The sequence below is a fragment of the Schistocerca gregaria genome, chromosome 11, assembly GCF_023897955.1.
Source record: "Schistocerca gregaria isolate iqSchGreg1 chromosome 11, iqSchGreg1.2, whole genome shotgun sequence".
NCBI lineage: Eukaryota > Metazoa > Arthropoda > Insecta > Orthoptera > Acrididae > Schistocerca > Schistocerca gregaria.
The window spans coordinates 24,440,713-24,462,966 of record NC_064930.1 but is presented as its reverse complement, the minus strand read 5'-3'; the positions used below and the strand labels follow the sequence as shown (position 1 = coordinate 24,462,966).

At 42.2% G+C, this 22,254-nt stretch overlaps 1 protein-coding gene across 7 annotated transcripts in view; it reads right to left on the bottom strand.

Annotated features, from left to right (window-relative positions):
- LOC126295422 (uncharacterized) overlaps positions 1–22,254 on the bottom strand; it is a 179,271-nt gene that overhangs the window by 3,581 nt on the left and 153,436 nt on the right. For all 7 annotated transcript variants that reach the window (XM_049987903.1, XM_049987900.1, XM_049987905.1 and 4 more), the window contains one exon: positions 19,001–19,038. In XM_049987903.1, coding sequence (XP_049843860.1) covers positions 19,001–19,038 — 38 coding nt within the window. The remainder of the gene's footprint in view (positions 1–19,000; positions 19,039–22,254) is intronic.

Here is a 22,254-nt window from a genome sequence, read left to right as displayed (position 1 = left end):
GTTTCACATCATCTCAGTTCTGAGAGTTCCGGAACTTGTACAGAAACTGGAACAGAGATCAAAATAAACATCATTTCCGCCCTTTTTACTGCTCTTGAAAACCACACACTGCACATTGCACCACTATACAGTGAGACCTTCGGAGGTGGTGCTCCAGACTGCTGTATACACTGGTACCTCTAATACCCAGTAGCACGTCCTCTTGCATTGATGCATGCCTGTATTCGTCGTGGCGTACTATCCACAAGTTCATCAAAGCACTGTTAATCCACATTATACCAGTCCTCAACGATGATTCAGCATAGATCCCCCAGAGTGGTTGTTGGGTCACGTTGTCCATAAACAGTCCTCTTCGATCTATCCCAGGAATATTAGATAGGGTTCATGTCTGAAGAGCATGCTGGCCACTCCAGTCGAGCGATGTTGTTATCCTGAAACAAGTCATCTGCAAGATGTGCACAAAGGAGGCGCGAATTGTTGTCCACGAAGACGAATGCCTCGCCAATATGCTGCCAATACAGTTACATTATCAGTCGGAGGATGGCATTCACATATCGTACAAGCGTTACTGCACCTACTGTGACCACCAGCGGCATACGTCGGCCCACCTCAAAACAGCACGGAATCTCCACCTTGCTGCACTCGCTGGACAGTATGTCTCAGGCGTTCTGCCTGACCGGATTGCCTCCAAACATATCTCCGACAATTGTCTGGTTGAAGGCCTATGCGACACTCATAGTGAAGAGAACGTGATGCCAATCCTGAGCGGTCCGTTCAGCATGTTGTTGGGCCCATCTGAACTGCACTGCATGGTGTCGTGGTTGCAAATATGGACCTTGCCATGGATGTTGGGTGTGAAGATGCCCATCATGCAGCCTATTGCACACAGTTTGAGTCATAACATGACGTCCCGTGGCTGCACTAAAAGCATTATTCAACAAGGTGGCATTGCTGTCAGGGTTCCTCTGAGACATAATCCGTAGGTAGCGGTCATCCACTGTAGTGGTAGTCCTATGGCAGCCTAAGCAAAACATGTCAAATGGCTCAAATGGCTCCAAGCACTATGGGACTTAACATCTGACAAGGGAATGGTCAAACTTGTCATGTAGAAACCTGTGTTGCTTTTTTTACCACAGTGAGTTAACATTGCAAGAAGTCTGTATGCAGAATTTTAGCTGCTGACATGACCTGGAAGTCTGTAAACAATTTTATGACTTAAGACATTATTGTCGCATTGTTTCCGCACTTTTAACTGCCTCTTGTACAACCCTGACCTCTATCGCTACGTTATACCAACGCCATCTAGGGACAAGGTGGCGTTAGCTACGTGCCGCTCTCTTGAAACACAAGTGAGAGAACTGATTCCCCCAGTGAAAGTGATTGTATGATAATTAAACATTCATTGACAAATATGCCTGATATGTTATCTACAACATTCTTTCCAAATAGCTACGAAATAAACACAAATAAATATACGGTTTAGAACACGTCCAAATTTTATTTCTTGTAATTACCGCAAAAATGCGAAATATTGATACAATGTTCAAAACATAGGTTTTTTTGTGCACCAAGAGCATACAAGCAAAGACAACATATGACAGCCCTGCGAATCACAGACGTTGTTAGATGTCCATAGACAAAACTGGGCTGTTGTTAGGAATGAATCAGGCCTAATATCAGTATATTTCAAGGAGTGCCATGCATATTTAATCAAATTCTGAAACCGTGGGGAGGAAAATTGATAATGTACTACTGATTACAGCTTGAGAATATTGTCACGTTGATTGACAGGAAATTGCAGTGATCTGCACACAATAATTTTCTCTGTTAGTTTTCTATGAAATGCCTTCCACTGACGGAAAAATTCTCTGTCTAAAAGGTTGAATTATGTCCGCCGTGCCGGGTGGAATCTGAACTATCTCTACTTCTTTGTCAGGGTGGGCTCGAAATACAGCTTTTAATGAATCAGACCTTTTATGAACAGACCACGAATCTAGAAGGAGAAGAGATTTGTTCCCACAGAATGGAAGAAAAGCATGGCGCATGAAAAGTGTAACATTTTCATTTCTCATTTTTCCAGACTTCGATGTGTCTACCACAAGACTGTTTGTGTAGAACATTGTTCTTTTGGTACGTGGTCCAAAACGTCCAGTTGGTTCTTGAAGACACACATATAGTTTGGGCAGCAATGAAGCATCCAGACTAATTATGGGCATTATAGTGTATGAATGGGTGAGTGCAGTCGTGGACTGCGCAATCGCCTCAATATGTTTTCCCCCTTTGAATGACAGTGTTCCTTTTGCACACATTTCTTTTTGAAAACCTGACTTATCTGCATTGTACACGTACGATTCACTAAAACTAGCGATCTTATTTTTTGCATTCGTAAGAAAAGCTTCTATCATTTCGATTTGTGTCACTTCATTTTCCGACCTGTTTCTCGATACAAATTTTGTTATTTTTCTTGTCACAATTTTATGTGATCTTTTGAAGTGACTAAACCAACTTTGAGAAGCTATAAATTCTTTTGCGCCTATCACATTGGCAATCTCTAACGCCCAATCACGCAAAGTTGTATCGCTGACACTAAATGACTGTTGTCTGGCATTGGTAAATAGCTCAAAAAGTCGTGCATTTATCTCCGTCGCAATTTCCAGTCGACTCTTACGTCGTGCAGCGACTTCCTTTTTCCATCTATACAATTCACTTTCAGAACGACCAAAGCAATACTTATTCTGAACAGTACTGACACACAGGCGTTTCTTACCACTTTTGTTTAACCAATACGTCACCGCTTTTTCTTTGCCTGATAAGGTAATTGTAGTTGCTGGTGTTACTTTCAGAGATAATTGATGATGGTACGTGGCACTATCACTCTAAGAGTCTTCACAAGCGCAACTTTCATCGGTGTCTCGGCCGTCTGTAGATTCACAGTCTGCAATATCGAGTGTTTCAGTTGTTTCTAGCCCCATGTCTGCGCCATTTACATGCTCGCCTAGAATTTTAACAACCATGTCGCACAACACAGTCTTCACGCGTGTTTTCTGTTGATTTCTTCATTTGGCGTCTGTGGTATATCTCCATGGCAAGCAGCAAAACATTTACAGGGTTCCCCATCACCTGTGAGGGGAGATTGAATGCTCACCATAAAATGGCTTGCAGAGTATAGATGAACATGTACAGAACTTCTTTCAGATCTCTAACCAGTTTCAGGATGGTATGTTTCGAAATACGTACCAGAAATTAAATGGACGTGCATGCCATAGAAACAAATATTCGTTTCCCCTTTCCACCAGAACCGTGCAGCGATATTCCTCTTTAGTGAATGCCACGATAAGACGGCCGCACTTCCCGACAACGCTCGCGACTCGCCATTTCCAGGGGTGGCCAGCCGTCACTGCAAGCGCCAAACAGGAAACACAGCCATGTTGGTGATTTTTTTTTAGGTGACTTCCAGTTCATGTCAGCAGCAACAATTTTGCATATGGACCTTTTGCACAGTTAAATAACAGTGCTAAAAAAAGCAATACATGTTTCGGCATGACAAGTCCGACCATTCCCTTGTGAGGTTATTTGTCCCCTAGACTTAGAACTACTTCAATGTAAGTAACCTAAGGACATCCACACATCCATGCCCGAGGCAGGATTTGAACCTGCGACCATAGCAGCAGCAGCTCGGCCACAGCAGTCAGTAAAGCATGTCTTCAACAGTTCCTCTCTCTCTGTATCTCCTCCATGTCCAAACAACATCACTTTGGTTCACTCCGAGACGCCTGGACACTTCTGTTGTTGAGAACTCTTCCTGGGACAAAGTAACAATGCGAACGTGATCTACCAACAGTATTGACCGTCTAAGCATGGTTGAACTACAGACAACATGAGCTGTGTACCTCCTTCCTGGTGGAATGACTGGAACTGATCAGCTGTCAGACGCCCTCAGCTTAATAGGCGCTGCTCGTGCATGGTTGTTTATCTTTGAGCAGGTTTAGTTACATCTCTGAACAGTAAAACGGACTGTGTCTGTGATACAGTACCCACAGTCAACGTCTATCTTGAGTTCTGGGAATCGTGATGATGCTAAACTTTTTTTTGGTGTGTGGTCTTTGTCAAATGGCACAGACTTCTTAAAGTTAACATTACACATTAAGGGGTTAACGTCTTCAGACAAGCAGCACATTATAGTGTTCAAAATTTTAAGAAATAAACTGGTCTCAAATTGAGAAAAAGTAGTGTACCCTGTATAGCCTTTATTTTTGGTAAAATAATTTTTTATGGCAGGGATCCTTTAGACAAAATTTTGATTTTGAAGTCATTAATGGACTCAAAAGAACATGAAAATTTGAATTAACAAATAACAGATCACCAAGATCCCATACTTTACAATGGCCAAAGGATTTGATTTTCTAGTACTAAAATGTGTGTGTCCATGGTTTCAAGATCATTCACAAACAGCATTTTTCCCTATTCTTTGGTTCTGGAATACCTGGTTGGTAAGCTGCTTCCTCAGGATCTTCATTGCGTGCATGGTTCTGGTTCTACTTCAAGACACAGAATGTCTTTTTATTCCTCTTTGCAATTCATTCTTATGTATTTTTAAAAATATAATCTTTTCGTTGCTTTGCCATCCCTGCTTGAATTATTACAGCAGGAAAACAAATGGGCCAATTTTTTGGGGGAAAGTTGTGAGGCCAAATTCATTTCCATCAATGACCATTTTGCAATGTACTACCTTTGTAGCTAACAATGGACTCAATGATGAGGTTCTTCATCACTTTTATTCTTCAAGACATTTAACCAGTCAAGCATTATCACAAAAATTTCAACTTTTTCATTTTAGCAGCAACAGCAGTAGGCTTAACATGTGTTGTAAGTGTAGGTGTTTGTGCTACAGTAATGTCAGCTGTCAGCTGGGGCATTGGGACTGCCAACTGCAAGTATGTAACACGTGTAAGCATTTATAGCTCTCATATAGAAAGGGGCCACTTGTCTCATTTGGCATTATCCTATTCAAAAACCGTTCTCCTTTTATAAAGAGCTGCTCTCAGAACCTTAAAAATACCTATAATATCTGGGAGATGCTATTTTGTGAAGCACTGCATATGCAGCTGTGACAGATACAAAAGGTAGCTACTGTTACACCGTCGTTATTTCCTCACAACGACAAGCGACGCCTTTTTAGAAGACGGACACCGATTTCTTTTAACGATATTACTGACTCTCGTCGGATTCAAACAACTTTGAAAACCCTACGAGTGCGCACAGGATGAAGTAAATTACTACCGACATTATCGAACGTTTACGCCCGTCCGGAAAATTTTACATCTCCGACGAGAAGTTCCCTTTTCGCTTTCTGTCTCACATATGTAAGTGGTGACCTGCAACTCGTCTCTAACTACAGAATAACCTCCTCTCCCTCACATTATCACAATTTTTTCAGGAAGCAACTTACAACATAATACTGAGCCACCATTACGAGAATAACTCCTCAGGGAATGAAAGTTCTCCTCCTCTCACCGACAGTCGTAGTTTAACATTAGACAACCAAGGGTCACATTCGTCGTGACACTCACGTGTGCCAGTAAGTGTGCAATCACTTTAATGCCGACACCACGAACACGTCCAATACACCACCCGTTAATGGAAATGCCACAGGATTGTAAACGTCTGCATTCAAATCACTGTTCCTTACCGACGAGACAGCCGTTGGACACAGCCACCACTACATCCAACCCGTTTCACTGCGACCCAGAGCTCTCCCCGCGGGCTCCAGACCGGCAGAGCAGCCGCTGCCCACAGTCCCGGTACCCCCAAGTGGACGCGGCCGATGCGGGGAGATCACAGCTCGGGCACCGGCAGTGCCGAATCCGCCTCGTCAGGCGGCTACCGCCGAGAGGGTACGCGACGACCCCATCCCAAAGGGTCAGCTACCGTGCTCGAATTTGGGTGCGGGGTTAGATCCGCTCCATCGGTAGGTGCAAAAGGTGACAGTCCGGAGTGGAGAGGTAGTGCGCCGAATAAGGTGTCCTTCCCCAAATGGCCCGCACTTCGGTACGATTCGGAAAGTGGATGTCGAGGCCAAGAAGGGGACCAGAATTTAAATGACCAAGAAATGTGAGGGGGGGGGGGGGGGGGGGAGTGAGTCACGCCGGTACGGTCCGTTGCCATGTCTCTCCATTCCACGATTAATGTGATTCGAAGAGAAGTAATAAAATGAGTTGTAACGTGGAAAGTAAGCGTTTCCGGACACGTGTCCACGTAACACTTTTTTTTTTCTTTGTGTGCGAGGATTGTTTCCCGAAAGTTTGGCCGTACCTTTTTGTAACCCTGTATAGCTGCAATGTCAAGTGGTCGGTGAGCACATAAAACTGAACTGAAAACATTGCTACGTTTTCTGATAATTTTCTTTTCTCAAACCTAACTAATGTAAAAACAAACACACACAAAGGGGATCTTCCCATTTACAACTGGTTGTTAAATAAAGGCCCAGTAGGTATATATGGATAACACATAAGATACTGGATTTCATTAATGAAAGGAGTAAATACAAAATTATATAAACTGACAAATCTCTACAATCTATGTCACTAGGTACTGAAACCGGTAGTAGAAGGTTGCTCATCTAACACATTTCGTGAGACAAAAAACATCAATTTTCAATGTTCCGTGTAATATTGATAGAATTAAAAACAATTAAATGCTGTTGTGATCCACTCATTAAAAGGAATAGTCTAACACTGAAGGCTTAAAGAGTGTCATCCTCTTTTGTTCGTGCCTCTGTCCCACGGTCGGCACAGTTAGGGTCGGATTTGGCAAGGTTAATTGTAAGGGATGGCCGGATGCCCTTCCTGTCACCACCCTGTACCACCCGGGGCGAAATTAGTGTACCCCAGCTGTCTGCGTCTAGAGTAATCCGTGAAACAGTACGGACGTGTTCGGATGTCTGCGAGTCGTGTAACTGAGGCGGAACGTGGGGACCGGCCCGGTATTCACTTAATGGGATGTGGAAAACTGCCCAAAAAGCACATCCAGGTCGGCCGGCACACCAGCCCTCTTCGGTAATCTGCCGGGCAGATTCGATCCAGGGCCGGAGCGCCTACCCGAGTCTGGGAAGTGGCGCATTAGCGCTCTCGGCTAACCTGGCAGGTCGAAGGTTTAACACAGTAAGATGAGTATTACAGCTAGGAAGTGTACGTGTGTCTCGAGGCAGTGTAGTTTACAGCATGCAAACTGCACCGACTGTGGTCGTGCAGTAATGGGGAATGAGAGCAGTTAGTGCCTTACGGCTAGTTTAAAGACAATTTCTCTAAATATCTTCTCACTTGCACACTGAATTTAAAATGATTATCAAATTAACTCATTAATCAGATATTTGAATTTATTTTATATGTGACAGTTCAAGTCTTTAAAGATCAGGAGTTTCCTGGTAATTTTTTAATAAGAAAATGAAAAGATTTGATTGTGTGGCAAATGGAAAATTGGGAACGGGGTTTACCAGCTTAACTACTAATTTGAAATGCTAAAAGCCTTCGTGTCAGGCTGATGTTTTCTTAGCTTGAACTTATTCTGCTATTTAAAACTGAAGAAAAACTTGTGAGTTAGCAACTTAAGGAGGCACCTGAATAAACTGAAGGAACCAGAGGTTGTATAGAGTTTCCAAGGGGGAACTGAAACAACTGAAACTTCAGGTAAGAATCTCACCAACGTAACGGGTGAGACCTACCACGAAGATGACTCACCGAGTTGCAGACAGGGACAATGAATGAATTTTGGCCCTCAGTGACCAATACCTCTAGTCTCCCATATCTAAGAAATGAACCAGTTCCCCACCAATTCTCCACCGTTGCCACCCCTTTACCTCCTCGTCACTGTTGGCACCACCTACACTCCAAACCCACTACCTCATTCACCTTACTACCTCTCCTTTGAAGGGGAGGTATACAAACAAATCTGAGGCACAGCCACACTCACTGACACGGCACCCTACTACGGCAACCCGTTTATAGGCCATCTAGAGGAGACCTTCCTTGCCTCCCAAAATGCCGAACCCCTCGTCTGGTTCACGTTCGTTGAAGATATCTTCACTATCTGGACTCTGAGTCGAGATACCCTATCCTCAATGGTTCACATCCTCGACACCTCCTCTCCCTTACACCTCGGCCGGTCCTCCCCAATCCAGCAGGCTACTTTCGTGGACGTCGATCTTCTCCTCTCCGATCACTCTGTCCTCACCTCTGTCAACATTAGAATCACTGACCACCACCAATAACACCTACATTTTGACAGTTATTGTCCCTTTCGTGCCAACAAATCCCTCCCGTACAGCCTTGTCAGCTGGGGATGGCACATCTGCAGGGACGAGAACTCCCTTGCCCAGTATGCTGAGGGTGCTGAGGGTCTTACCACGGCCTGGCCTTCACAGACAGCCACTATCCCCCCCCCGACTTATTCTACAAATAGATTTCCCATACAAGGCTGTATACGTGGACAAGGGAAAAAAATTTCCCAGATTTCCCGGTTAAAAATATACTTTCTCCTGAGTGAAAATACACTCTTCCGTGTTGAGTAACAGTATACTCTTCCTTGACACTGTAAAACTCATCAATCCTTTGAATGTTTACAGTTTTATATACCAGCACTTTAGAAAACTAAACTCAAGGGGGAAAAACAAGTTTTGAAAGACCTTTGATGTGCAGCAACATGTATGGTGCATATTTTCGTATTACGAAGGTATAAACTTGAATTCCACCAAACACCGCATGTTGCTTTCTGAAACACTGAAATCGAGAATGCGATGCACTTTTGTAAACCAGTCACAGCTCGTGTCACGTCATCTCGCCAGCTGATGACAGCACGGGACACGTGAAGTAGTCAGGTAATAGCAACATCACTCTTAAATAGGGTGAACACAAATAAGAAAAGTTAATGGGTTAAATTAATGTACATAGCATTCACATATAATATTGGTCTCTAAGATTAATAAGCTGAAAGAGAAGCTAAGCTTCCACATATAATGTTCATCTTTTTGCGTGTGTTACACTTTTAAGATAAATCACACAAATGTGCCAGTAACATTTTTAATAACGACAAATGTCTGATCTTCTGGGCTCGAAATTCTTCCAAATGTTTGTCCTCAAAGAGTTGATTTTTAAATGAGAGTCAAACACTTTGTGCTTTAAGAAATTCGGCGTACATTCTCGCACATAGATCATCTTGTGTAAAAGGAAATTTGCTTTGAATATAACGCTTTTCAAACCACCATTCACAATATGTTCCCACGACCAGTTAGAAACAGGCTCGTTTCAGCAGTTGCAAGAGAGCGCCAGATAAGAGGTGTCACCGCGCTTGCGTAGCTACAATGACGCAGGAAGCCCGCATGTTTGTACATGTAAAACATTAAAAGATCTTATATTATGTCATAAAAGAAACAATACATCAGAGGATACTTCAAGAGCATCAGAATTTCGTGTACCATACTAAAATGCATAACTCGGCTTAAATTGCACATTCGTATCTGCAGATTCGAATGTAAATTTTCTTGGAGTACCAGTACTGTACTATCTCATGTTCAGTTCTTTATTATGGCATAATGCCATATGTGCATTTGAAATGCAGCTTATAGTTGAAAGAAACCAATAGAGTGAAATTTAACCCTTAGTTTCAAATAAACTGACAAACTGACTGCCGCGGAAGAAAAGATTAATCAAAGCCGATAAAAATAATTCCACTGTTCTGCAAGGCGATTAATGCTTGACTGTCAAAGTTGGAAATAAAATCTGAAACTAATAACATATATTTGCCTTCCGTAACTATGCGAACGTATTTTAATTCATTTGATAACCCCCGGCCACAAAAACCTGTTTTGTTATCATTTAAGATGAGAGCTATAAACGAAGATGAAACACCAAAATCACTGAACCTAAACACAGGTCACGTGTAGACGACACACCTCCCCACCATAACTCAGACTGCTCTGTGCATCAGCCCCAGATCTACCATATTTCTGAACCGAGGCAATACTAGATAGTCGCACCAAGCCACACTTCTGTAACCAGCAGCGGGAGAAGGTACTACTCAAACGCGACTCAACTGCGCACGTGCAAGAGCCCGCCCGCAACTGCTCCAATGAATCTACTTTACACAGCTGTCACGTCACGCTCATGGGAGGCAATTTGTTGTTATGAAGCACTGCATAGTCTTCCTAAGGTCTTTGACACACTTTGCTGTTGGCAGACACTTGTACGAGCACTGCGTTTCGTTGTTGTATACGGCGCTCTTCCTCTGCAACTGAATCTAATTTCGTTTTTATTTTCTCTCTTTCATGTCTTGTTGCTGCAGTATTATTCTGCAGTAGCGGGATACAGTAATATCCTTTGTCACAGAATTGGTTCTCACCAGTCAAAATCACAAAAATTTAACTGAAAATTAAAACAATGAAAAATTCCCGTAATTCTATACAATTCCCGGGTTTCTCCCGGTTTTTTCCCCGATGAAAAAATTCCCGGGTTTTTCCCGTATCTCCCGGTTGTCCTGGGTCATATACACCCTGCATACCATTTTCCATCACACCCTCAATCCTCCTACCACCCCCAAGAACCAGCTATAAAGGGGTGAGGGATATCCCACTCGAGATCTCTCCCACCCCTCCTGAAGTGGCGTTACGTCACCCACCCAACCTCCACAAAATCCTAGTCCAACCCCTGGCCACAGGTACAGTATCCCCGTGGAAGTCCCAGGAGCCAAACCTGCCTGAGCCACCCACGCAACACTTCCTATCCATCCCGTCACAGGTCTATCCTACACCAGCAGGAACCGGCTGCCCATCGTACGGTAGCTCTGTCGCAACCACTGCACGGCTTTTTATACCGGTGTGCCTACCGGTCAGTTGCCCACCGTCACCGGACTGTTAGCTCTCACTTTCCCCACTTGTATTATGCTATCCGTTCCCTTTGTCAAGGCTGCTGCTTCTACTCTCCTTTTCTGACGAAGGCTTTGTGGGAGAGCTAATGTGTACTTCTATTTTTATTGTGCCGTTTACAACATAACGTGTCATCTTTACAGTTTAATTAGCAAGCTAGCTTTTTCTTATAGGGTTAAGGGGATAAATAGGCAACACTTTGCTGACACTGAGTGAATGAATGCAATTAAAACGAAAGGGTAGCTTTCAGATACGAGATGCTAAGGGCATCACACACATGAGATTTAATTAGTGAAAAGAGCAAGGGAAGCAAACAAAAGGCAATACAGATATCTAAACAATGAGACTGACAGAGTTCGTAATAGCTACAGAGAAATGCGAGGCTTTAGAAGCCCGCACGAGTACAGGAATGACAAATACTGGCTGTACCGAGATCAAAAACATCTTTGAAGGAAAAAGGTGCAGTTCTGTGAGCACTGAAAGCTAAGGTGGCAAGCTGGTACAGAGCAATTAAGGGAAAGCTGAAATCGGAAGGGAATACGATGTGTGATCCAGAAGAAATGAGAATTTTTTACCTTTGCTGGTTTTTTATACAAAACTTCCAATTTTTTTAATGTTGTTGCAACACATGTTCCTGACATATGTTTGCATTATCAATTGTTTTCAATATTTAGTTCACAGTTGACAACAGAAAAAGGTTATACTCGTTTTTGAGTGCTCGGTGAATTTTTACTTGGAAAAAGAGGGATCAACGAATTGGAATTAAATTATGCTTGAAAAATGGAACAAAGTACAGTACAGTAGAACCCCTCTAATCCGACCTCGAATGGTCCGTCACTCCGGTTAGTCCGACTGTGCCGAGGCTCACGAGCCTGTGCCGACTTGTCACTGACTGGACGCCTGTCGGGCCATTGTTGCGGTGTCTATCGCTGTGCATATTGTTATACTGTATGTTATTGTGCGGTTTTATCCTATGTTGGGATTAAAAAACTTCATTGTTTCCTTTATTCCGTGTTCTCTACCGTACTTATTACTGTAGATTCACTATGTGTACAGTTGTCTGTTTTTGAACGTGTCTGGGTTCGAACGTAAACACATGCCTCTTTCACTAACTGAAAAATTAGCTGTGCTACAAAGACTGGACAAAGGAGATTTGCTCCAAAAAATTGCAAAGAAACTGAATGTAGGTGTTACAACAATTAAGGATAGGAGGAAGAATCGGAAAGACATTGACTCTTACACTGGTGCGATTGATGGTGAAAACACACTGAAGAATCGTAAAACATTAAAAAAGCCTAAACTTGAACTGCTTGATAACACATTGTGGGTGTGGTTTTGTCAAGAAAGAAGGAAAGGAACTCCAATGTCCGGGGCAATTCTCAAAGCGATAGTTTTGCACAAGAAACTGGAAGCCGAAAGTAAATTTGCTGCCAGTGAAGGCTGGGTTGATCCTTGGAAAACTCGTCAAAAATGTATCACCCAGTTTTTTTCCAAGTAATTTGTTTTCGTTTTTACTGTAAAAACAATGCATACAGTATAATGATTTCTTAGTTTATACATACAGTAGTTTATTTCTTTGTACAAAAATACTTTCTTTTATATACAGTGCTATAAACATTTTTTCGTTTACAGTATATATCGTTTATAAGTTATTATGTACAGTACAGTACTGCAATTTGTCTGTCGTTTTTCCTTTTAAAACCAATACGTATTATAGTGTGTGTAGACGTTCTTTAGTTAATATACTGTTTAACACTGTGTAAAAAAAACTGTAATTTGTCTGTCGTTTTTCCTTTTAAAACCAATACGTATTATAGTGTGTGTAGACGTTCTTTAGTTAATATACTGTTTAACACTGTGTAAAAAACATCTTTTTATATTACTGTAGACATTTTTTAGTTCTTAAATTGTTTAATTTTTTGTACTAAATGTCTTTTTATATTTTTTGCGATAAATATTAGATTTTTCGGATAATCCGACCTTTTTCTCGTTTCGACCATAGTTCCATTCCTGAAGGTGACGGATTAGAGGGGTTCTGCTGTACCACAACTTTAATGTCGATTGTGATTTTTGGAGAATGTACTGCAAGTGAGACAAGAGTTTACCAGAGCTACGAACGTTTTGAGGAGGGGCAAGATGTTGAAGATGACGACCATCCCGGATGCCCTAGCACATCAATTACTGACGAAAATGTGGAAGTAGTAAAGTAAACGGTTCTGGAAAAATCACAGAATCACCACCAGAGAGGTTCTGATGGTATCGGCATATCCTTCAGCTCACGTCAAGCAATTTTTTCAGATGCTTTGGGCACAAAACATCTAACAGCAAAGTTTGATCCAAACTGTCGAATTTCGACCAAAAATGATTAGTAACAGTAACTGTGATTGTATTTAAATGAATTAGGTAATATGAGAAACAATCATACATTCTTAGTAAATGTTTTGAATTTCATTTTTCTTCTACTCTCTGTGCTGTATTACAACAGTAATAATTTAATTTCACATAAGTTCCACATTTGAAGATAATGGTCTCTGTAATGTGCACTTACGAATCTGTATTGCTTCTGTGTCAAAATTTATATCACTGCAGGCGACCAGTACGAGTCATTCACACACACGAATAGCCAGCAGTGGAAGAGAAATGACAAAATATTCCCTCTCTTACATTGTCTAACCCTGCACTGCAGCACTAATTACTCTTCTGCCCCTCAGGTAAGCAGCCAACTTTACTTTGCACTACGGCTGAAATCACCGACATTAATTAAAATTAAGTGTGTCTTAAAATATTGCTGCCTCTCTAAGTATTTTTGTTTGTTATTCTGCAGGAAAGCTACGCTCTTAAGAAGCTCTTCATGTTAGCTGGTGTTTTTGGATTCAGCTGTTAGCTGCTAGATAGATGTTATTACAAAACACTAGATTCGGGCTGCAGTTTGGCTACCGCTGGCCAGGAGTGTAGCACTGTACGAAAGTGAAATGTGGACGGTACCCATTTCAGACGGCGAGTAAATAGCAGCTTTCAAAATGTTGTACTACAGAAGAATGGTGCACGAATGTTACACGAAAAGGTTAAACAACTAATGAAGTGGTACTGAACCAAACTGGAAATAAATTAAACTTGTGGGGAATTGCCAATTTTGAAATGGAGGGAAGTGTGACACGTAAAAATTGCAGAGGGAGACCAATACACAAATACGGTAAGCGAGTTCAAGCGACTGTAAGGTGCAGAAGTTCTGCAGAGATGAGGTGGCTTGCACACTACGGACTTAAAAATAAAAAAGTTGGAACTTCATAACAAAACACTGACCAAAATACACGGTGCCAGATCTTCGCAATTCATTATTAGTTTCTCTCTGTTTGAAATGCACCTCTGCTCTGCCACTGTGTACTGAGTTAATGAATAACCACTCCAGCTGCTCAAAGAATGTTCTTTAGTCCAGAACCAGTTTTGGATTTTATACTGATTAGTTTTTCTCACAACAGCAAAATTTACATATCCACTGAAAAATGGCACCAATATTGAAGACAAATCTGGTCACGAACTAAACCACAGGGGTTTTAGTGACTGGAGTGGTTATTAACTAATTCTTACTTAGCTTAGACAGTGACAATTATCAAACCGAGGGTCCACCCAATGTTAACAAGCAGGCTGCAGAAAGTATCAGCAACTGAACAACTGATTGTCCCCCCTTCATCTCTGCTCACCCTCATTCTACCTTTTCAATCTTTCTCAACTTATTGCGCTTCCTCCCCGAGCAAGGAACAAAGTTCTGAGAGTTGTGATAATGTTGCCACTTTCATATTTGTCTATTGGCAGTACTATACGTTTTGCCCCTCTACGGTCAGTACCAGCCAAAATCCTGTCTCCGAATTTATTAATTAAATTTTCCATTCCGACAAAGAGGATGTCTCTTTAAACTGCACTCGAGTCCCGATTAATCTTCATTTCCGTGCTAGTGAACAGAAAATTGTGCAAACTGTGTTTAGGCATTTTTGGTGAGACAGTAGTATCGATACGAGGTATTACCAAAATATTTGAGAATTTCATCGTATCAGTCAGACCGGTAGCAGTACGACGTTCTGTCACTAGATGTCCCAAGGTACACGTTTAGGTTACTGCGGCATGAAGTTGCGTCACCTTCGGTGAACGCAGTTACGGGGTGGTGGTGTGTGTCTGCACGTGTTTCAGTGCTTCTGAGAACTGTGAAACAGATAAAGTGAAGGAGCAACTGATTTGTATCAAATTTTGTTTCAAGCTGAAGAAAACTGCAGCTGGAACTCACAGCATTCGGTCAGAGTGCAGCGAGTCAAGCAAAAACATTCGAGTGGTTCGAGAGCTTTGAGGGAGGCCGAGAGTCTGTGGAAGATACTGGACACTGTGGGCGAGTCTCGAGATGCACAACAGTAGAAATGGTTGTGAAAGCGTGCGATGCGATTCACAAAGACCTAAGGCAGATAATTCGTGATGTTTTTAGCACACTCGGGCTGTCGTACGGTACATTTCATCGAATAGCTAGAACACGATATGAACTGCAGCAATGTTTGTCCCTCACATTCTCAGCATCGACCAATGAAACCTCCGCAGGTGACAAATCTCTGGTCTACGTTTGTGACCCTGAAGTGAAGCAGCAATCGTCACAATGAAAAACGCCACTTTCTCCGAGGCCAGAAAAAGCTCGACAAGTTTGCAGCGACGTGCAGTCAGTGCTGATCATTTTTTTGACCTTCAGGGAACAGTGCGTGAGGAGTTTTGTCCCACCTAGTCAGACAGTCGACAGGCAGTCGTACTGTGAGGTTTTGAGGGAACTGCGGTAAAATATTCAGCGCAAATGGCCGGAGTTGCAGAAAAAGAAAGACCGGCCAGTGCACCGCGACAAAGCACTCGCGTATACCTCACTCACTGTGAAGGAATTCCCGTCCAAAAACGACACGGGAACAGTCCCCCACCCTCACCACGTGTGATTTCTAACTGTTCCCCGAGAGTAAAACCACATCTAAATGGCAACACTTCGGCTGAATTGAAGTCATCGAATTAGAGTCCCAATGGGTCCTGAACATCCTTTACCCTGCAGACCCACAGGAGTGCTTCTAAATATGCGAACAATGGTGGGATCATTGGACACAGGCCTGAGGTTACGACTTTGAATGTGACAGAAGACTTTTCTGATTTTCACACCGAAATTCTCAGATATGTTGGGCAGTACCTCGTATTTGTGATTATCTAATTAACACCCACTTATCATGTTACATAGGAGGGGGAAAAAGCTGCTACTGCAGTGGCCACTGAAATGTCGCGATGTCACCACCTGAGCCACAGAGTGCGACCACTGCGGCAATAGGGCTGCCGGCCAGGTACTTACCTCATGCAGAGGTCATGCGATGCAGATTCTGCGTTAGTGAAAGGAAATGAAGATGCTGTCAAATCACAGTCTCCAACCTACGCTTTGTTCAGTCTGAGGAAGTTTCTGGACATTTAACAGGGATGACTGTAGAGAGGGCCAGTTATTTTAGTTAATAGGGAAATGAGATAACAGAGATTCTATGACAGAGAGATTCCAAGAGACACTGTGGCTTAATGGATGTATCACACTACAACTGGATAAAACGTATAACTTATTTCTGTATCCAACAATATAATTCAGAATAATGAAGGATCTACAAGGTGGAAAAACACCTAACTCGAACAAATGAAGCAGTAAAATACATACTTCTCCAGTAGCACTACAGCCCTTGGTCTTCTTCTGTTCCTTCTTATGCCTATTATTTCCTCTCCAGCATTCTTAATGGTTTTTTCAAGCCTGTTCCACCTTTCATCTACTCCTACTTCATTGCTCAACTTTCTCCTTAGTGTTACTTGTTATTTTTTTACTTCATCAGGGATGTTCAGTTTGTCTGTATTGCATTTCATCAACTTTCCACTTGTTACTTTCCCTCTCAAGACTGATTTTATCACTAAGTGGTGTGAATCACAGTTTGGTCCTCTGCAGGTCCGTATATCCGTAAATGATGTGGAGCGGTGCGCAATCACTAAAATGTGGTCAATCTGATTAACTACTCCATTGTCTGCAGATTTCCATCTACCCACATGGATCCTTTTGTGTGGAGAGCAGGTACTTTCAATAATCCTGTTATTCCTTGCTGCGAATTGGCATAGTGAATATCCGTTCTTGTTTTTTTCTTCATGTAGTGAACATTTTCCAGAAACTCCATACGGATGTTCATTCCTTCCTATTTTTGCATAGAAATCTCCTATTACTAGCATCAGGTCATATTTACGTACTGCGCAGCATACTTTTTCCAAGTCTTCGTAGAACTGTTCTTTAATTATATACTCTTTTTCCTCTGTTGGTGCATGTGCATTAACTACTGATATATTCCTAAATTTACCTCTTAGTCTGAGTCTGCACACCCTTTCATTTATGGGTTCAAATTCTAGAAGGCTTTTCCTAAGTCCAATAGTTGTTATAAACCCTGTTCCAAGTTGGCTTGTTCTTTCTTCTGGTCCACTATATACCGATGAGTACTCCGGTTTATCTATCTGGCCATTTCCCTGCCATCTCATTTCCTGTAGCCCTACAATATTATATTCGAATTTTAAAATTTCAATGGCTATTTCTTTCATTTTTTCAGGCTGAAGCATTGTCCTCACATTCCATGTTGCTAATGTCACATCCTTTATCCGTTTCCTTTGCAAGGGTCATGATACACGCTTTCCATCCAGTTTACAATACAGTAAAATACACTGGTGGAAAATAAACCTTAACATGAAGAAGGAGACGTGCAGCATAACCAAAAGTTGGTAGGCACGTTTCTACACCCGAAAGACAATGTCTACTCAAATTTCATGCCAGTCGCATAAGAATGGCATTAGCAGTGCCACTACGAGGACGGAAATCCAGTTTGCTTTAAATACACGCTGTACCGGCCGTGAGCCTGAGTGAACTGATGCTAGTCGAGAATGTCTTAAAGGTGACAAAGATGCCATTATTAACATTTCACTGAGTTTAAATGAGGTCAGATAATAGGACTAAAAGAGGGTGGTTGTTCCTCCTGCCACACTGCAGAAAGACTCGGCAGGAATGTAGCCACTGTACACGACTGCCGGCAGCGGTAGTCAAGAGAACGTGCGGTCGCCAGAAGTCCCGGTTCCGGGCAGCCGTACGACACTACTGAGAGGGAAGACCACCGTGTTCGGCAACTGGCTCCGGTGTACCATATGGGGTTTGCAGTCGCCATTTGAACAGCAGTTGGCACCACAGTGAAACAAAAAAGTGTTATAAATCAGTTATTTCAAGGACAACTCTGAGCCAGACACCCTGCAGCGTGCATTCCACTGACCCCAAACTACCACCCTCTGCGAGTTTAGTGGTGTCAACAGAGAACCGAATGGTGGGCAGGATGAAGGTTAGTTACGCCTCGGTGCCAGTGATCGTCGTTTCTGTACGACAACAGGACAGCCTTCGTGATTATCCTTCACACCCTGACTGCAAATCTGTGCATCAATCTGTTAATTCTATCTGTTATGCTGTCATTTGTGATGAGCATTCCAGGAGGCATTTTCCAACAGGATAATGATTGCCCGACAGGCTCTACACACTCTCGACATGTGGCGTCGGCCTGCTTCGTCTCCAACTGAACACACACAACATATCGTCAGACGATATCTCCAGCATCACACAGATCACGTGCAACAGACGTGGAACTCCATCCCACAAACTAACATCTGGCAGCTGTGCAATGTAATACATTCACATTTGTGCACTTGCAGTCTACATTCTGCAGGTTACACCCATTACTAACATACCAGCATTTCACGTTTGCAATGACTTTTCTTGCGCTTACATTAACCTGCGATCTTGCAATGTTAATCACTTAACTGTGTTACCTACGCATATGTATTCCTGAAATTTCATTACTGTACATTAATTACTTTTCGGTCTTGCATTTTTAGTAACCTGGAATGTTGCCAACATTTCAAATGTCGCTAGATGGAGTTAACCCTATTTGCAGAAAACACTTGTTTGTTTCATTTAAAGAGTACCGATTTATACCTATCACTATGACTTTTCACAGCAGAATAAGAACATACCCCCTCAGTTCGAATTCTCCGTTCATCGGCGCAGGTACCTGAAACATCAAATGACGCAATTAAATCTCATAATGCACAAGCTTAACTTTAATACAAACGATTACAATATCTACATATGAAGATAGTATCTGTTCCCGAAAGTAGAGATACCATTGATGAGCGTGCACTTTCTTTAGAAGGAAATGACAATTAAATCGACACCCTCGCTGCAAACAGGCATTGATATATCATTGGGGACATGCTGAAAATGTGTGCCCCGACCAGGACTCAAACCCGAGATCTCGTGCTGAGGTGCACTACAAATATAGTGGTTGGGATTATCGGTCTCACAGGGAGCGTGCGAGGGATAAGTCCCTGCAGGCGCACTATCCTCTGTGCCGTCGGTGGCTCAGACGGATAGATCTGCCGTGTAAGCGGGAGATCCCGGATTCGAGTCCAGGTCAGGGCACGCATTTTCAACATGTCCTCAATGATATATCGACACCTGTTTGCAGTTAGGGTGTCGATTTAATTATCATTTCATTACAATATCTACACTTGCATACACAAATTCAAGGGAGAATGTATTAGCTACTGGAACAGAACTATCAACAGAAGAAGTTAGTTATGGCGCTGCAATATAACAATATTAATAGCAACCTCAGATTGTGCAGTTATCGACAATGAAGTACTTCCTTATATTAGCCGCACAAATATTACATATTTCACAAAATGGAAAATGGTAGTATCCTATAAGTGCAATATCAATGAGACAACTGCAATTAGACAACCTATATAAATAACTGGATGTAAGAATTTGTAGGGACATGAAACAGAGCAATCACGTACGCTCAGTCATAGGTCAGGCCAGCCGACACATCACTTCATTGGCAGGACACTGGTGGAATGGGATCACTGACACAGGAGTACTTACAAATCACTCGTGTAACCTTCTTTCGAATACTATACAAGTGCGTGGGGCCGGTCCCAACTAGGACTAACTGAGGAAACTGAACGTTTATAAATATTCCTCCGACTTGTCACAAAGTCTCTCATAAATGTTGAACAACCTGCCTTTCCAGATGTGTGAAGAGATTTGATCATTACCCCACAATAATGTACCTACAAAGTCTCAAGACTTTAGGAATTTACTACAACGCCCTACATATCACTCTAGTAAGAACTGCAAAGATAAGATTTGATTAATTGCAGTGTGCACAGAGGTGTTTAACCAATTACTCTTCCTGCTCTCCATACCTGTACACAAACAGAACAGGAAGTGTCAATAACTGGTACAATTGGTAGTATCCTCTGTCATGCACTTCACAGTGGTTCGCAGATTATTTAGGTAAATGTCAATAGAGGTTTCGGTGAAAAGCTCCAGTTACACACAGCTTCTTTGAGTTTTTAAATAATTCTTACCCATACATTCCACGAATGACTATGAACTACGTGGCTGATGGCACTTTTTACTGCACTATGTACTAAGATTACTTCTGTTTCACAGATAGAGCACAGGAAGAGCAAGTGCCTGTACGTCTCTGTGTGGACTATTTCCCTATATTATTCACACAGGGAAAGATATGTGGGAAGCAGAAGAATATTTGTAGATGCAGCCCAGAATGGCAGTTGTCGACATCCTCTCACAATAGCGAAATGTACCGCGTCTTTCACCGAAAGTCAATCGGACGAGATTTTTCTGTACGTCTGTTTTACTCCGTCACCAGTCAAACGTGCCTACAGCCATTCGAAGCCCCCTTCATTGTATAAGCCCAATGTTGCTTGTTAGTGTGCTGTGATGTAGACATTTTGTCATTATTCCAGTGTGAGCCATACACGAGTTTTATAAGCTATACGTTTCACGGACGAAGTGCAGTTTCGCCATATTCCTTCGTGCTGAAAACCATTCAGAAAAATTGAAATTCTACCCGTTCCACATATTGACATACTACAATGGGCAGTAAAACAAAAGACAGATGGAAAAAAGTAAGTAAACTATTGAGTATTTCAAAAGTAATCATCATAACTGTTAATACATTTCTCCTGCTGTGAGATGTGACAGTCAATGCCTTCATGGAAAAATGTTGGCGGTTGCCCAAGGAAGCACGACTACAGCCAGGTGTCACCTCTTTGTCTGAATCAAATCGACAGTCACACGTAATGACCCACATTGTGCCGAGGTCGTTTCAACCGTGCTGCAGAAGTAGTTGTTGTGGTCTTCAGTCCTGAGACTGGTTTCATGCAGCTCTCCATGCCGTACAGTAAAGCTGCATGCCCTCGGGAAAAATTATGGCTGTATTTTCCCCTTGCTTTCAACCGTTCGCAGTACCAGCACGGCAAGGCCGTTTTGGTTATTGTTACAAGGCCCGATCAGTCAATCATCCAGACTGTTGTCCTTGCAACTACTGAAAAGGCTGCTGCCCCTCTTCGGGAACCACACGTTTGTCTGGCCTCTCAACAGATACTCCTCCGTTGTGGTTGCACCTACAATACGGCTATCTGTATCGCAGAGGCACGCAAGCCTCGTCACAGGTATAAAATATGGTCAACAATTTCAGTGCCCATTGCTTTGTAGCTCACTGGGGACATTTTTTCCACTGGGATGAACCAGTAGCTAAAAGAGGACCAGATGAAGTAGCAAATTGTATAAAGATATCTTTTGAAAACAATGACATCAAATATGAAGAAGTAATAATGTATTCGGGCAGTTGTTGCAGACAAAACGAGAACTGGATGTTAGTGGGATTTTGGTTGTACGCGTTTAAGTTGGTTCATTTCAAACAAAGGTCTCTTCAGGTTGTACACAGCATGTTACCCAGAGAGTATTATGCGCCAAGGCAAGATTTGACTAATTAAAACTAATGGTCTTACTGATGAGCTAGATGAAAATCAAATCAGAATTTTAGTTCAAAGAGATATTTCAAGTTCTTAAAACATTCAAAAACAAAGTCATTCCAGTTAACACAAATTACTCGAAGGTTTTTCTGCAGTTTCTCTGCACTGAAACATTTATTCTGCAAACCTGAAAGAGTGTGTAATGAACAGAAGTGCAGCATAGCAAAGTGTCTGAGACTAGTGTTTTGTGTCGACCAGCAACAACCTACTCCGACATTGTTTTGTGATACGTACAATGGCTGTCAGGAATTGCTTTCCCTATTGAAATGTGAAAGGCCTTTGAGCAATAAGTCATTAACGGACTTGTTTGAAACAAAATAGGGTGGTCCACTTTCTCTTAAAGATGACAAATTAAAAGACATTCTTTCCTGTTTAACAAT